The sequence below is a fragment of the Anopheles arabiensis genome, chromosome 3 (assembly GCF_016920715.1).
Source record: "Anopheles arabiensis isolate DONGOLA chromosome 3, AaraD3, whole genome shotgun sequence".
In the NCBI taxonomy this organism is placed as follows: domain Eukaryota; kingdom Metazoa; phylum Arthropoda; class Insecta; order Diptera; family Culicidae; genus Anopheles; species Anopheles arabiensis.
The window spans coordinates 46,735,088-46,753,730 of NC_053518.1; the positions used below are offsets into that span (position 1 = coordinate 46,735,088).

The 18,643-nt window shown below is 44.0% G+C and overlaps 1 protein-coding gene across 1 annotated transcript in view; it reads left to right on the top strand.

Annotated features, from left to right (window-relative positions):
- The first annotated feature begins 1,777 nt into the window (after positions 1-1,777).
- LOC120904146 (protein disks lost) overlaps positions 1,778-18,643 on the top strand; it is a 79,592-nt gene continuing 62,726 nt past the window's right edge. The window contains exon 1 of the mRNA XM_040313939.1: positions 1,778-2,098. Coding sequence (XP_040169873.1) covers positions 2,012-2,098 — 87 coding nt within the window. The 5' untranslated portion in view covers positions 1,778-2,011. The remainder of the gene's footprint in view (positions 2,099-18,643) is intronic.

Below are 18,643 nucleotides of genomic sequence, written 5' to 3' on the forward strand. Positions count from 1 at the left end.
TTTTTTACAGCCTTCTAACTTTTTGAGCAAAAATCTATATGAATATCGTCGTGTTAATCAGATACACGGATATCAAACACCAACGACCATTACTCAAATCTCACTTGCTTCAGTGCTGGTGGTTTCCGTTGGAGTTTAGTATTTAAGCAATCGTATCGCCGTTCTAGTTCTAGCGATGCATAACTTCAATTCGAAACCATACAACAGTACAGAGAAAATGAGAAAGCTCTCCTCCAAGCGAGGAAGCTCAACTGGTTAAGTATCCCACAAACAGATGGCGCCACCAGCTTTTACGTTATTTTTAGAATGCATGAGTCGTTTGCCGTCTGCTAAACGAAGTCTTTCTATATTCCGTTTAGGTAGAGAACTTGAGTCGTTTAGAAGCCGTTTAGTGGTCGTTTAGTGGATTTGTGACACTTGGGAAGTAAAAACACACGGTGGGGGTCCAGCCCAAGATCGGATCCGAAGTCCGTTGTTTTGGGCTAAAAATTAAAATTGGCGGATAGAGCGCTACCACGGAAAGAATGCGCTCTATTGCATGGCTTTAAAATGCACGATGCGCTCACACTGAAAAGAACGTTCGCTCGCGCTGTTTCATTGCATTTTCCTCATACCCCTTCCTTTCCGTTTCTTTCGGCTTGCGCTACGCTGAATTGGTACCCCACTTGATTCCAGCGAGTTGCGCTGCGCTGGACTGAAACCCCCTCCTGCTCGTTTCTTTCTTAGCGCGCTGTGCACTTCCCTTTACACGGACTTAGTGTACCCGAATCAAAAGAAAAACGTTAACACATCAAACTTAATTTTATATCACTTTTATTGCAAATAAAAGCACATTTCAATTCATAGCTTCACACAATCTGGCTTCAAACCACACACATTATTTATAAAAGACGCACACTTTTTTATTTTCTTTGCTAGTAGGGTAAAAAGAAATTGATCGTTAAAATAATTGATTAAATTTAAATGGTTGCGTTCTCAACAGTGCTCCTGCCAATATAATCTGGCCACACTGGCTCGCAGGGCAAAAGCTCGCTCGAAAGGTCAACAACCGTCGCAAAACGTCAAAAACGACCGTCGCCAGCGCCTCAAAATCGTTGCGAGTTTTGCTCGCTGGCGACGTCGATTTGCAGTACTTGTGACGTCGGTTTTGACGTTTTGCGACGGTTTTGCGACGGGTGCCGCCAAAAAGCTCGCCTTGGCCTGTTAGCAAAGTTACCAGAAATACCGATGTATATATATATATATCTAGGGTTTTAAAAAGGAAAAAGGAAAAAATCTCAATTTTTTAATCATTGAACTATAAAACTCAGCCAAACAATCAAATCAGTCTAAATAATCCAGCAAAAATCAAATGACAGCACGTAAGATTAAATCGTATCCAATGGAGCACTGCTGCGGCCGTAAGCGGTCGCATGGAGCCTCGAGAAAAAGAACTTGTCACTACTGAGAAAAAATGTACATCTTATAATTGGCTTAGAATTCCAATTTTCAGATCGACACTGCAGAAAAATATTCATTTGTGTAACCGCTGAACCAAATCTAATCCATATCCTAGATAAAGGATGCATATTCTCGTGAGATGGAACTTTCATTTTGTGCATTAGCACCCCCCCCCCCCCCCCCCATCCCGCTTAACACTTCTTTCGCTTTTACTTCTTTTAAGTTTCGAGTTTTAACCTACCGAAAACTACCGATAAAATTTTGATGCGCCTACCGAAAACCGCCAAAATAATCTGGCCACACTGGTTGCTGGACGAGAACTGTCAAACAAGAGCTGTCAAACTAACTAGAAACAAAACTGAAAAAAAGATAGCTTTGCAACAATGACCACTTGTTTGGCCTAGTTTTGTTATAAAACAAGAAAAAGTACTGATAATTTACTCATTTTGGAACTATGTGTATTGTACAATTGTGAAAAACTTCCCACTGCAGTGAATGTTTGTGAGTGTGTGTTTATGTACGTGCTAAAATCGTGAAACCGTGTAGAGTGTACGCCGTTCAAGACTACAAAATGAATGAAGAAATGTTGAAAGAGATGGTGGAATCCCAAATTCCACCATCACAAGATGTTCAAGAATGGTTTCTTCAATATTTTAAGGTAAGTACTGCATAATCTGTATCATTCATTAACTAAATGCATACATTTCCGCGCATCGGAAAAAACGTAAACAAACGATACTTTGACAACACAAACGCATGCGTTTTGTGCAGCCTTGTACACATGATTCTACAGTGGTTGGCAATGTTATATGTTTATTTTTTGTCATTGAAAAGAAAACTGGTTTTATTTACACACTTAATGCTAAGATTCATATGATAATGAATCTTATGCAAATGATGATATTTTTCTATATGGTAAAAGTATATGCGCATCCGTATTTTGATTTATGAAACCAATGAGATCAATAGACTCCATGTTTCTGGAGACAAACATCAAATACATATTTTTATTTAAGTGAGATGATTTCATTGGTAAAATTCTTATGGAATGCCAATTAAATTTTACTTATTTGTGATATTTCATAAGAAAAGAATATTTATAGTAATAAATTAATTACTATTAATTAATGAATTAACTAACGATTAATGAATGTCTAAGAAATGCACTAATTGTTGAAGATTTTTTAAATTCTCTAACTCTTTGTATTTCTTATTTCACACAACCCTTCAAAACAGGGCCATAGTCTTAAAAATACTTTATCTTATATAAATCTTAAATGTCTTATATAAATACATAGGCATACTGAATATATTTTACTACGTAAACGAACCTATCGGTTTGAGCCAAGAAGAGTTTCAATAACGATACTATGTCGTAAAGAATTGCGGATTTGATAGAATATCCCCAAAATTGAATGATTGAATCTGCGGTTTTCTAGAGTGAAATGGCGATAGTGCAAGCACATTACTGGATTGGATTAATTTGCAAATCATGTGCATCCACCAGTCGCTTGCAATCATGCCCTTGTCCCAAACTACATTGGGCGGCTGAATGAAATCGTGTGCATTTTGTCAGACAGCCGCCTAGCCGGCACGAAATTTGTTTTTTTTTTTTTTTGTATCGGTCGCGATACCCATTGCAGCTTGGATGCACAGTGTGAGCGGATTTGAGAGCCAATACCATCCGCACCGGGCATCCGTGGGAGAAATAGAGCCACATTTGTCGATTCTCGATTCGGCACTCGCGCAAACGGCAGATGCTCTGGATATTTTGCTGGCCTGTTTCCTCGTGCAGCACAGACTGCTGGCCGGTTGCAACGAAGGAGAAATGATTACCATCAGCAGCATGCACGTCTTCTTTTCGCCCATGCCCGTGCTTTTTTTTTTTTGCCGGCAGTTCCCGTTGCTCCGGAGCGCTTTTGCTTTTATTATGCACACACAGACCGGCGATCGTGTCTGGCGATTGCAAGGACGCATGTGCAGTGGCGCGCATGGCCGGCGTTTTGTTTGGCCGCTGTTGCTTGTGTGCGGCTGCAGTCTGCACAGATGAAGCCGCGGACGGAGAGATGCAAACGAAAACACCACCAACACTAGCAAACTAGCCCTGTGCTGCACCTCGACGAGCGCAAGGCACGGTCTGTGCCGGGCCAGTCAGAATCCCGATGCCCAGACAGTGAAAATAACGTTTCCGCACCGTCATCATCATCGCCGTGACCGTCATCGTCGTGATCTGGGACGCTGGTCGTGCGATTGCAAAACCTCGACCCACGGGCGACAACTGGTTCGGGCGAAATGGCATATTGAAACAGCGAAGGTCGGCGGCAAACGTTTTTGCCACGATGATAGCAAGCAGGAGCAACGATGATGATGATGATCCCAAGCCCCAAACGATGGTGAGATGAAAGCATTTGGCGGCGCATAAATCCAAAATGGACGTTCGCTTTGTTCAATATTCGTCATTTGGTGACGATTTAGCTTTTTTGTGTGCCCTTTTGCTTCGCTGCTCCTTGCATCACCTGTAAACGAACAAGCGAAACGAGAGAGAGAGAGAAAGAGAGAGAGGGAGTGCGTCTGCAAATCAACGGCGTTTGGTTTGCGCTCCAAAGACCGATTGGGTGATCCTTTGTCAAATGGATTCATACATCCTTCCTGTCTGTCTTACCCATTCCTTAGAACTTGGCTCCAAAGTCGTGTCTGGCTGTATGTGAGGGCGGGGGGCATAAAATGAACGGACATCATAATAAAAACGTGCATCTAACGATGCAGCCCGTCCGCCGATTGAATGCGAGAAAGAAAGAGCTAAATCCATTCGTATGTGCGTTGGCGAGGCCGGCGTAAGCGAGGAGAAACCGGAACGATGAAATATCCCAGAGAAACGACCACACTAGCAGGGTGGTCGAGGACTGGTCGGTCGCTGCCTGCTTGGGAGACGTGACGTGATGCACATGCATTTTGTAGCGTCATCCATTTGTCTGCGCGTTGCGGCGGTGCGTTGGTGCGCAGGGTGCGCGGGGCCCGCTCGCGAAGGCCACCGCTTGTGCTGGAAACTGAAACAATCAACAATGTTTGTAGGTTAGATTGCACTGGGTCGGCTGCAAACGTGCAATAGTTTGCAGTCTGTGCTAGTTGTGCAAGACTCTCCGATGTGTCTTTTCCTTGTTATGGGTTAGCTGTGAACGGTTTTAAGTAATCAAATGAGCACGAGCAACACTCGGACGATGCCGGATGGTCGATTTCCTCTTTGGTACCATGTTTCAGCTTTTTGGTTTGTAACTAGAAAATAGAACTATAGTGTGAACTTCCGATCCATTTCCAATGTATTCAAAAGCATGAATCATCTGAATGATATCGGCATGCCTTTTAGAAAGTAACTGGAAAATCCTTGAGACTCCCTCACACACAACTCCACTTACATGATATACGAGACCTTGAACACAGTCGGTATCCTCTTCGTCCGAGTCCTCACGATGGATTTCACTTTTGCTCCATAGGACTCTCTCTCTCTCTCTCTCTCTCTCTCTCTCTCTCTCTCCCTTTCTCTCTCTTTCTCTTTCATATTCCCCATCTCTCGCGACGGTTCGAATTTTTCCCCGTACTGTGGACCTTAAACCATGCCGCACTCTCAACTTCACCACATCTTTCCGGTCAGAAAATTTTTATGTGAGTCACATCCCCGTGACACAGAGCCTCACCCTAGCCTGTCTTCATCATCAACAACAACAACCACTGTGTCTACTGCCTATTAACACATCCCTGGGCAACCGGAAGTGATTTATCGATCATCAACGATGTTTGTTTCGATGAATGTTTCGGAGAGTGCTGCTGGCCGAACGATGTCCTCCCGGTTATAGAGGAGCTGCTTGCGCTACGGCGTAAGGGGACATTTGCACATTTGCCCACCGCGCACAGTGCATTATGCATGCAAAAATGCAAAACAATCTTCTTTCTGTACTTGCTGCTATGCAGCCAGGCGGGAATTAATACCTTTTTGCCATGGGTATTCCGGGTCTCGACTCCCGCCGGAAACCGACGGGCAACGAGAGAACGTTGTCTTCCGTGAAGGTGATTTCGATTGGTTATGGTCCGTTGCACAAAGTATAGTGCAGGACCGGCAGGTACGGCAAGCGAAGAAATGTGAGAGGCAGCCGCAACACCACCCCGCCCGAAGGCGACGATATACGCCGACGAGACACGTTGCGTTCTTGTGGCTCCGGGGGTCGCCCTGGATGGGAAATTGCTGTGCCATCGCTTGCCCCAACGGGCCTCAACGCTGACTGATGGCAATAATGCTTTCCATGCACCGAGCCCAGTACTTCATCGCTCAAAGTCCTTGAAATAAATTAACGTTTTCGCCAATTCGTTCCGTTGCGCATCGTGATGGGTGGTAGGTGGCTGGATTGGCTGGCTGGCTGGCTGGCATCATCACGGTCGACATGCATCCTAGGCGGGTTGTTATATTGTTTAATGCTTTACTGCACCTGGCTTATGGTACGGCGTGGTCGTACCGATCCGCCTTACATCAGCTACATGTGATATGTTAAATTGTTTTACAAATCTGTACAATAAAAAGCATGCTCATGTTCATTTCATTTCCCCTCTGGATGCAAAACATACTTAAGCAACTAATTGGCCACGGTGTTATTTGTTTGGCTCTTATTTTTACAACCAGTAAATGCAGCCAGTAATGGCACAAAAACATAAATCTGTTATGTGAAATGAAAATTGTAATTTCTGATTCAAGGGGCAGCATTTTATGGGGCAGTGTTGTTATGTTAAAAATTTAAATTTAAAAATGTCTTTATCTCATTACGTGCATGTTGAGCTGGTGTAAAAAGCTTCAAGCAATTATTTTGTTTACGCCACCATAAATCCGTTTTAAAATCATTGCATTTCAATCAAGCATGGCGTCTTGTTTCCTGACGATCGGGTCCACCTGCAGGGGGTAATGAATTAGCAGATATGGCATGAGGCAACCAAATAAATATCTCCAGACGGGTGCCCAATCCAATTTCAGAATCCTCATTCCTGCGCCGCCATTTATGATTGAAATTTTCTACTTCGAAAAGTAAAAGTATCTTAACTGTGGTGGTGGTGCGTTCGTGTGTCTCCCTTTGTACACCCTCCACACAGGCATAGGCACGAAAGGCAAGTCGCAGTATCCATAACTTTACTGCTAAATATTCTCTGCAGTAATTAACAACCGTTGACGACGCATATTGTGGCGCAGAGTTTTGAAACGGGGATTCGATCCAACTCCCCCACCAGCTGCTCCCCTCCCAGTAGTAACTGGCAGCTGTTGTTCTGGAACGCTGTTGTTCTGCCCTACGGCTTACTGTAAGGATATTCGCGCAAACCGCCCTCACGATCATTCTTTCCCGCTTTATTACCCACCAAAAGTAACGCAGGATGTCACGCTCGCTCGCTCGCTCGCCCTTGCTGTTTTCATCCTGGCCGGCGTTTTGTTCGCTCGTACTACCCTTATCGCAATTGCTGCCTTTACTTAAACCGCTGTCGTCTCGACCCGGGACTCCCGAACCAGGAGCAGAAGGGAAGGTTATTCACCTCGTAGAACGTTTCGACGGCTCGCGCACGGAACAGAACAGCCGAATCTTCCATCAAACTCAACACACAGCGTGCACCCCAAAAATGGTGTCTGCCGTAAAAGTTTCGGAAAATCCCCACCCGAGCTCACTGACTCAGAGCGCGCCGGTGCTCGCCCTGCCCCTTTGCTGCTTTGCTACCAGCGCACTGACTATTAGCTTCAGCCAAAGAAACCACCCTTCGTTCGTTCGGTACTCATGAGCCATGAGCATAGCTTTGGCGCCCATTTTGAACGAAATTTTCCGAGGGGTTTCTACTCAATAAGCCACCCCCTAATCGAATGGCAACGGAGAGTCGAATCTAAACAACAACAGCACCAGCAGCAGCAGCAGCAGCAGCAACATCAACAACAACAGCGACGGCAACAACACCACTACACTGCTGCACGTGGCCCTAAGCGAGACCGTGGCGTACGCCAAGTGCTGAAAGGAAAAGGGACTGTACATAAGTATGTATGTACGAACCGGGGGGCCAGATTTTGCCTACCAGGCTGTGCTGCTGTCCTGGCTGTCATTTCCGGCCAGTCGGTGAAAGATCCGAAAAGGGGACACTGTAGAACGACTAAAAATGTAATATAGGAGGCTTGTTGTCGGGGCGGGCACATCTTGGTGGCAGCGTGAACGAAGCTAATGGTTGGCGGGGTTGGCGTTTTGCATTTTGTTTGGAAGGTTGTTCTTCCAGGACTTGCCTTCTTTCTCTTCATTTTCATTCATCAAAATTTTGAAACGCAAGCGTTGAAACACATCAGTGGAGCAAAAGGGACGGTTAGCACACACCCAGGCCGTACCCGGCATCAAGTCTAGGGGAACCATCTTCGGGCGTGAATCGGTGGAAAACATTTTAATTCTACCTTAAACTTTTCCTTGCCAACCCGTGTCCCGTGCGGCGGTAAACAGCGATTTTCGTTACCACTCAGTGACACATTGGGCTCCCCAGTGGTGTTCGGAAGCAGTGTTTATTGCTTCTGTTAAACATCAGGATATGACTCATTGGAAGTTTTTGTGTATGTGTATGTGTGTGTATGTGTTTGAGTATGTACATCATGTCGCCGTGGCGGTAACGAGGACGGTACGCCACACAACGACAGGAAGGGAAAATATTTTCCCCATGTTTAGAAGCACTCCACGTCGTCGTCGGTCGGGGTCGATGGGGCTAAAGCCCGGATTCATTTTGATCCTTTTTCATCTCCTCCCATCCTCCATGAGGCCCGGATGAGGCTGTTGATTCTGGTGTTTAGCTTGCCTTGTTGAAGATGCCTATGTAGCTGTATGTGTGTGTGTGTTTTTTTTTTACATTTTACCGAGACCTGCCATTCCAAGCATCCATCTTACAGAGGGTCGTCGGACCGTAGCTCTGTGCCTTCGCTTTATTCGTCCGCAACGGTGTTAATGTATTGCACTCATTGCTCGGTGGATTACACGCCGATGGTGCAAACTAACCGAACCGGCGGATGTTAACGGTGGCTTAAGGAAATGCTTCAGACAGCCGGAAAATGGGCACATTATGATTAAAATCAGACATCAGACTCCGCCGTCCCACGGTTATTGCTTTTTCTGTTGTCATTCATTTGTTGTGAATATTAATCAGTTGAAGTTAAGGGTTTGCCTACGGATGGAAGCCGCCCCAATGCAAGCATTAGAGAATGGATGCATTACTTTGTTTCTAAAATCACCTATTTAATTATAATGTATGAGCGTATTTTATACGTATATTTTTTCGTCTTTATACAGTATTGTGATTGGTTACTTGTTGATTGGTTTCTGCAACCTGCAAAACTGATGCCCATTAGGGTCTAAAGGAAACCTACATAAAAAAACTATTGTTTTGGAAAAAAAACAAGAAAAAACGAAGAGATTGTGGCCACACAACTGCTAATGTTAATTTTAAATATCATAAACAATCCATCTCCACGTTACAGGCTGATCGCTTAAGTTTATAGGTTCAAAATACCCTTTAGCTAAAGCGAACCAGAAGTTGTTTGGTCTTAGCCATCGAACAAACCTTGCTTTACCCCAGCCGAGGTCACGCAATGATCTTTTCGGGCGGGAAGCAGCAAACCAATGCGAATGCACAAGGCAACGTCCATCACCATCAGCCCGTAGACGACGGCGCACGATCAACATATACCGCCTGAAAACTGCACCACTAACTGCAGTAAAATCTAAAGCAAAACTCGGAACCATAAAATGGTAGAAGAAAATTGAGAGTACGAGTCCCGCATCTCCGGGTGCGGGTGCACACAAAACGGCAGCGGAAAGAGGAACGATACAGACAGCGTCCATGCTACCGCTAATCAACGGAAGTGGCCCGTCAGTCGCTTCGTTTCGCGTTTGTGCCGAGCGACGCGAGGTCTCTGACTCGCAACCGGCAACGCCGAAAGACGCATTTCCAAGAACTGGCAAGATTAATGTGCACCGCTCACAATTTTTGCCACAGGAAAGCGGCAAACGGCGAAGAAGATGCCGTCGCCGACTGCAGTGCACCCCCGGGGGCTATGCGAAATATGTGGAAGGACAGGCTCTCGGTGTGTTGTTAGTCCGTGCGATGGTTCCCCCCGTCGTGGAACACGCTCCAAGAGAGGTGGCGTTACGATCGTTTGCCCATTCGTAGGGTTCGGTTCTTCGGCGAAATCGCACATCAAATGTTCTCGCGCACCAACGTTCTGCATGCGAAGGAAGTGGAAGTAAACAGTGCAACAGCAACATCGAGACTGCACCGTGACTGCGGCGTTGCAAGTGCAATGTACCCACAGAGGGACGGTATGCCGCTGAATGAAGTGCGACCGATCGAACGACGAACCGAGTCGCGCTTCTAGATCAAGATTGTAGATATTGGTCGTTGTTGGTCGAAGAACTCTTCTGGTCGTATGATCGTATGAAAACTAATGAAGTGATATCGTCAGCTTTCAGGATTGCATAGCTAGCCGGTATCGATCAACGACAAGATCTTCTTGAACTACAGTTCTAAATTGGAGCAAAATATTAAAATATTTGATTGTGGACTTAGCAGGTTCATATAAGCTTGTGAGGCTGAAACATCCTGAGTACCAACATACATCCTTTCCTCAAACGTTCGTAGAGATTCTTCGCAAACAATTTCGTAGAGAGATGGTCGTGAGAGTTGTTACTATGCGATCACACATCATTTAAAGCAATTATACGGAAAAGCATATGAACAATGATCAGAATCCAGCACATATTGATTCAACACATTCGTTTTTGAGTTACAGGCTACTCGTCTGTGTAGCTGCGGCAATGAAATAGACGTCGAGAAGAAGAGCACGCACACTAGAACCGGTTTGGCGGGCTATGGTACGTGTGGAATTCCTTCTTTTCCCAAGACGTCTGACCAGAGTCTTCCCATCGCTTCGTCGGAGCACTGGGAACACTTTCATTGGAAGGTGCGGGAAGCAAGAGAACAACAGCAAACCGCGTAAAAGGATAAAATCTCAGTACCATGAATGGGACTCGTGGGAGTGCAATGGCACTTGGGCCAGGCAATCGGCCAAGAAACAGAGAAACACTAATGATCACAACGACGACGATCCTTGTTGATCGTGGTTTCCCAGCAGCCCTAAACCTTATTGCAAACGTGCATATGGTTGTGTGAGTGTCATTTTCATTTGCTTTATATGTACCTCTTTCTTGTATAAATTGCAACTTTTGAAGTATACGGCGGTTCCTGGGGACTTTGAACCGTTGACATCGGAACGAGAAATTCAAGGCTGACCGATCGAACCTGTGTGCTTGACCTTCTACGGGAAAGGATCATCCACCGGGATGTTTTTGTATACCTGTACAGATTAACAAACGAAGACTCTAATTCAAGCTGCAAATTCCGATTTTCCGAACATATAAATGTTTATTTGACAGCAAACAAAGTTGCTACTATTGCTAACGTGGAAATAAAATCAAAATCATAAAGTCTAGTCATAATTGAATCATGTGCACAAACTGACCAGTAAGAAGGCGGAACAGTGTCGTCTCGCTGATGTAACGTTTTATCAACAGGGATCGTGTTCTGTCTAAAATGTCTCCGATTCATCATGTGTACCAGGTTTATCAAGCTTGAAATAATTGAAGTATGAAAAGGTATTTTTTTTTTTTAAAGTGTACCGAACAAGTTGTCTATGAGTTAAAAACATATATTTCTTCATAGACTGCAAATCGTTTTCTTCATCTCGTTTGGTGCAACAACTGCAATCAGTGCCACTAATGAAGTTAAATCTCTATAACATGTCTTTAGACCAACACAGGTACATGGTTTTGACAAATTATTTGAATAGTTTAACTTTTTTTCATGAATCACAGAATACTTCTTATTCTTTTGGCGATTTAGACCAAAAAATCAAATACAACACATGTCCTCAAACCATCTTTCAATTTATCCAAATTTCCATTTCTTCTGAAAATGTGTTACTCGTTTCTTTTTCAAAAAAAAAAAAACCTGTTTGCTGGAACATTTAGGATACTTCCGTGCATCCTACCTACTCGACGAAGTAGGTAAATAAGGCTTTGGTAGTCATTTTTTATGTGCTTCTGCTATCGGCATCGCTGTAGGTACAGTTCTGGTTCGGTGCCCTGTTTTTTTTACCCATCCATGATGATCTTCTAACCCTCTCCCAGTTACCTGCTATTATCGGCCTTCCGAGAGTATGGTTTGAAGTTTTTAAATAATAAATTTTTACGTGCCTCTGCACACGTTCGAGGCTGTTAAACTCCCGGCTGGTAAGGAGTATCTTAGTGGGGCCAGTAAAACACAGGAAATATGATCCTTTTCTTCGGTCGACCAAAGCAGTGAACTGTCAACTCATGGATCATGAGAGTAAAAAAAAGCATCAACAACAATAGAATAACCGTCCCGGGCCGTCGCTCTTTTGATCACCTTATCGTTTGCTCGTCCTTAAGCGTTAAGCGTGAAACATAGCACAGGACCGGCGACCTCTTGATCCTTCGGCAAAAATGGGCGAACATGTACAACAAAAAAACATGTCGAAAAGATGTGTCTGAACCCACCGATGGACGACAGAGCGGTCCAGTTCTCTACCTGTTCAACACCATGCAGAATTTTGGGTGGCCATAAATATCCTAAACCCTAATTAGACCAATAAATCCTTACTGAATGACCTGAGAATTTGTAATGTATGGTTCAGTTTCAGCTCTGGTCCGGTGACAGCTTTACCCCTGGCCATTTGAGCAATTGATGAAGGCTTGTCAAAATGTTTTAGTAGTACTGTAACTTTGATGTTATGCATGAGTTGAATGTAGACCGTGAAATGTTGTTTAAATTACGATTAATTTAATATATAAAAAATGAAAAAAAAATTAATTTAAAAATAATTCACTATACTCCCTGATTCATTAATAGAACGAATCTGATTATTTTGTAAGAAACTGTATGTTGTAGTTTATAAAAAGTCCAAAGTTTTGTCATAATCGCCGCGACGGTGCAGCACACATGAGCGGTGCGGCTCGCTTTGCAGATGGTGCCGTTTTGTTAGTGCTTTTTTCAATTTGGATGATAATTTTGGTGTTCCTTTTGTATCTCCGATGTCTGCAACAAAGGATCGGATGCATTCTGCGAAACGGCTTTTGGTCCCACCTGCATGTGAGATCGTTAAAATTGCAGTTTTGGATTATTTTTTTGTTCTTTCTTTCTCAAGCGGAATCAGTGGAGTTAGTGTGAGTTTAACCAAAACTGAACCAAATCCGTCCGTGACTGCATCCTCAGACCTCATTTGGTATAGTCTGCATCGCCTTAGGAGGACCGACCCGAACGATGAACACGACGGCCGTACAATCGATCGCCCAGATCAGGACGCGAAGGCTTGGGGGAAGCAACTAACTCTTCCTCTGTCTCTCTGGGCGGCAGATGGTTTCCGATTGGAGACTGTGTTATTGCGCGGTTTGCAGGCGGTTCTGGTCCTTTTCAAAAATAAATGAACCACTATAATGAGTGGCAATGGTAGTATCATTTAACATTTTGTTTTTATGGTGGTTGGCTTTTTTTTTTTCTTTTTTGTACAACATTATTATTTTTGCCGTCCTCTATCATCCACTCTTTGTTGGGTCGGCTGGTTGAAGCTCGCCACACTTCTTGGAAGTAATATTTGCACTGGCTCTACTGTCTATCAAAATAACAAAACAGCAAGACAATACAAAAAAGAACCTAAAACGGTCGAGACAGAGGGGCCAGGTACATTGTTCGCCGTTGCTCGTCTTAGGTTTCAGTATCTAAATGGTTTTGGTTTTCGTTCGTGGTGTGCCTCAATCCATTCAAGGATACGGCTTCATTTCGTTCACTGCACCGCTGACGATGAATTCCATTTTATGTTTGTGTTTCACTCTAAAAGGTTTCCTTACGATCAGCAGCAAATCCCCGACCCACACCACACAGTATACGGGTGTGCCGGTGCGATTGATTGATGCATCCTTTCCGAGCGTACGGGAAAAATAGCTTCATGATGGTACCTGTGTCTTCCAGCTTGTTGATGATCGATAAAAAACTTAATAAGTCTAATGTGTACTACACATTGTTTCTAATCGCCATACAAGACCCAAACCTTGTTATATAGACAGAAATGTTCTTGAGTTCTGTTCTCTTGTACGTCCTTATTTTACAACCCATCATGCTTAGTGCATCTCGCAAAAGAAGTACCTACAGCAAAAGCTGTATTTGAATATAATGCTCTAGACTGAAATCGTTCCTCAGCTTCGATTTTACAACCTTATGCACTCCCGGAAAACAGTTCAAGTTGGATTAAAATTCAGGGACATTAAATGTTCGCGCCGCGTCGGCTTGGGCCAGGGATGTTGGTTCTTCAAATCGTTGGGCGTGCAGGAGGTTTGGGCGTTTTCTATTATTTTTTCCCTTCCATGCGTAGACGCACATAACGGATGCAGGATCACAATTGGAAAAGGGTCGCATGTGCGCGCTGTACACGCCATTGGCCAGAACGAGAACCAGGTTCAATAGTGCGAAAAAGATGGCTTTAAAAAAGGGGAAATCCAGTCATATGGCGTTGGTTTGGGTTCGTAGTACCTAACGTACCATATGCGATAAGAGTTTGATTGATAAGTGTGTAGAGTACAGCAAAAAAGGTCCGTGCTGAAGGTAAGCGATATGCTTTGAACTCACAATAAGTCGATTGATGTAGGGATATTGCAGAGATGACACAAACATAACGTATTAAGCAAGGAACGTATTAAGGAATATTACTAAAATGTGCGTCTATCTGAAAAGTTTGCTCCATCAAATTTATGATACACAAAAACCAGATGAATATTAACACATACAGCAACTTATCAGTTCATGTCACTCTTCGAACGCACCCTTTTACGAAGAGGTGACCGATCATTATGCCGTTTGTGCACCCTCTAGATTCCCGTCCGATTGCGCAAGAACTGGTACGGCAGCCACGAGGAAAAGGGTCCCTGCGTATAGGGGAGAGGGATGAAAGCGTTTGTCGTCGCACGCAGCATAAAAACGAATGCAAACGGCAGATGTGCACTTGAGCAAGCATACAGGCCGCTAGGCAGGCAGGATGGCAGGCTGCAAGCATAGAAGCCACACATACTTTGGTAGCAGCAGGCAGACAACGAATGCCCGCTCATTTGCCGTTGTTGATCAGCATTTTCGGGGTGCACACCCATACACCGATATGCGAGGTGCGTGTGTATGGCTGGCCCCCGTTGTTGGAGTTCGGTTAGGGTGAACATACAGTGTCGTCAAAAATATAGCGTCTCCTCGCACAACAGCTCCTTTCTATCTGACTCGCTCATTTGGTGTTTTTGCCCGGCTTCTTATATCGTTATGCGTGTGTTATTTTCCTTTCTTTTCCCCCTTAATAATTCTGAACCGTGCATGGGGTAACGATAGAGGGTCATATGTGTTCCTACCCTCGCCCGAAGCGGAACGGTTCTGTGGACACACATTTGCGTTAGATTATGCGGTGGCCATCAATCATACGCGTGTTTTGCGTTCTACTGTAAATGCATGCGATAATGTGAAACATCATACTCAAATGGAACTCGCAAAACAGAACAGGGCAAACTCCTCTCCGCCGTCGACCAATTTTGATCAAACCCAAACCACAAGCACAGAAAAGCAAAGGATCACAATCGGTATCAGATACTTACCGGATGGCTGGCGTCAGTACTCGACACTGTGAAGAATCAACGTGTCATTAACGGTTGGTGCCAAATGGTGTTAATTTTTATCCTTACAATAGCTGGAAAAATGCTTGAATTTGGGTTACAAAGCCATTTGTCAACAAGCGTTTACAAGCTCATAAAGTTATAAACACCAATTATTGGAAATAAAATCTAAAAAAAATCGGTCTTCCCTAAAAGTGTCCGTACTGATCCAGTTCAATTCAGATTTGAACGCAACATATCCTTAACTGTAACGTACGATCGACCTTAAGTTTGCAATAGGGTTTAAATGTTGCATTTAATACAATCGCATTAAAGCTGAAGGGGAGATTTCATTCGTTCCTTGTACAAAAAAAGAATAGAATGCCATTTACATATTACTTTCGCTCTTTGTGTATGTGTTGACTGAGAAAAAGAAAAAGCAAAATCAAGCGAATTAATGAGATAATTTAAATTCTAACAAATTGACGCAAATGCTGCACACAATTCGTTCCAGCAACGGCTGGTGGGACAAGCATATAATAGGCACTACATTCCTGAAAGTTCATTGTCTCACCAGGTGATGAACAATTTCGCTTATCCCCTTCATTCGTGATTGTCCAGTGGTCAGTCGTGTGTTGTTTTCTGCGATATGCGTTATTTTTACTCGCATGCTGTCGTTTGGTCTGTATGGGAAGATGGAGCGTAATGCATACTGTCAAGGATTTAGCGGTGAACGTCGTAAACGTTGCTATTTTTATTGTCAATAAACGATTTACGATTGGGCCGGTCTGGTGGTACAGTCGTCAATTCGTACGACGTAACAACATGCCCGTCATGGAGTTCAAGTCTCGAATAGACCGTGCCCCCATACGTAGGACTGACTATCCTGCTACGGTAACAATAAGTCCACTGAAAGCCAAGTTCACTTCACTAGTCGGTACAAAGGCAGGCCTTGACCGACAGCGGTTGTTGTGCCAAAGAAGAGGAAGAAACGATCTAAACGATCAACGATCTGATCTGTCCATCTTTGTTTTTGAATCCTATTGATTTTCAAACTTACTTTGTACAAAGCAAACAATTTAAATAAATTACCTAAAAAACGTGGACCTAAGCGTTTGAATTTGTTATGTTCTCTTAAGGGGTATATATACAACATTTCTTCCTTTGGACCCATATTGGTCCGTGCTTCCCTAACTTTGTTCTTTTCATTCTTTATAATCCAACGCTCTCGGGCGGTCTTTGCACTCTCCAGATGACTAACCATAAGTTTATTCTCGCAGTCCTGCCTGAGCCGTATGCCCCGCCAGAAGAGCGTTTTGTTATGTGTGGACTGCCGGTCTATTGATACACTGAGTTTTGCGGTTCGCTACCACATTTCCATCCCTTTGCTTGTCGGGGGTTGCAAGTCTTTCGTGTGTTTCACCCCCGTGTACGGCTATAGTGGTGTGTAACTGTTGGTTTCGTTTACTGCAGCTTTTATTCCGCTTCTACGGAGCCTTTCGGGGTTTCGACATTCACAACACATGAATTGAATAGTCACGGGAACCGTTGGGAACCGAAAAAAGTTTCAAGGATATAAAAGATAAATTAGAAAATCCATTTTTCTGCTCCAACATGATTGATATGTATTTTTTGTGCATTTAGAATATAAACATGTACCAAGTCTACATTTGTAGCATGCAATCCTTGCAGATTGTTGTCGTAATCGTTCCATACTTTTCTGGTCCGCTCCATTACAAAGGATTATCAACTCCTAAGATCCGTGGTGGGGTTGTTTCATCCGCGAGATCAACTACCGTCCAAAACATCGCGATTCAACGAACAAAGATAGGAGGCAGACAAAACCAGAGCTGTTCGCGCCACCAGCCACTAGCACACAACACAGGCACACCAGCTACGACCAACGACCGCAATGAAGAGCGTACGAAATTGCCAAGAGGCACCGAGCGGGCAAGGGCGCAACACCCCCAGCGGTTGGGTGGCGGGAGCAAGAACGCGAGAACCGCTCGGCCAGAGGACGGCTCCCATGGTGGGAGCAGTTTTTTTATTATTATTATCTTCATGCGGGAACAGAAGAACTGGAAGATCGATGAGCTTTCCCAGGGTCAAGAGTCGACGTTTGGCATGGAAGATGGAATGTTTTCATTGCGTCAAAATGGATTTCAAAAACACCTCGCCACCAAACCATGTGCCCGTGTGTGGTGCAGTCAACCCATGGAGAGGAATTCATTTTGCGGAAATCATCCAGCCAGCTTAATCTCTTTGGCAATTCCATTATGATGGTTTTAAAGCTTGATTGTCACAACATTATTTATCTTATCGTTGGAATGTCAAAATGCACTGTTCTCTGCTTCAATCATAATGCGAAAGTTGTTAATAAAATACGTTGCAATAAAATTTTCGATTAAACCTTCAAAAGTCAATAGTATCGCAATTGCAACGTTAAAAGAGTTAAATATATTACCACCAAACTTTTGACATGCAAGTAAGGTAACGTGATGCGTACGGGCCAAATTGCCAATAGTGCAACCCGTGCGCTAAATGTGTCCGTGCGCAGACTGGTGTAGAAACTGGTGTGTTGGTGTATGTATTCTACCGTCTACCGGGTGCTGCCGGTGTGCTGTTGCTGCTGCTGCTGCGTCGTCTGCCGGTTCTGTTTGTCTGACTTTCGCGATCCGCTTTATGTTATGCCGGCCGGTATGATGTGGATTGCTTTTGTTGTCTGCAACGGAAGTGCCGCGTGCACAGACGGAGGACAAAAAGGTTCAAAATCCGCACTTTAAAAGGCCGGCATCGCGATAAATGAGCAAAACAGCAAAGTGAGAAACAACATACTCTCCGAGCAGTGTTGTAATTTCGAATGCGTTCAAAAGGCAATTCACAGCGAGTCCATGTTTTATTCAACTAATTGAGCCCAATGGAGAGTTCATTAGCCGAATAAATGTTGTTCAAAGCCGAAACTAGTGTGTCTTTCCATTAATTTCCTTAATAACTCACGCACAAGTAGTCAAATATTTAATTAATAAAATTTTTAAAAGTCACATTCCATCTTCCATTATTTTAATATTTATACATTATTGGAACAGATGTATTATTTAAAAAAAAGCTAAATCGATTATTAAAAAACGTCGATGCAGCCGAGGGCGTGTCGTCTGATGGTGCGAGAGTCTGAAAACTGCTGCCATTTCATTGAGGGGTGACTCACATCCGTGCGTTTGAACTCGGGTGGATGGTGGATTTGGGGAGTGAAACAACGGCTCATCCCGGAAACCGGAGACCATGTGGTCGCCATACCCACAGCATCTGCGGCCAAAACATACACTCTCCGTCTCGTGCAGTAGACGCTTCGATGCGACGAACAAAGAACCCGAATCAGGGATGCGCGCTGTACTGTAGATCGGGTGCATGCTTGTTTGTATATATGTGTGTATATGCGTGTGCGTGGGTATCCATCTGAATGAACTTTT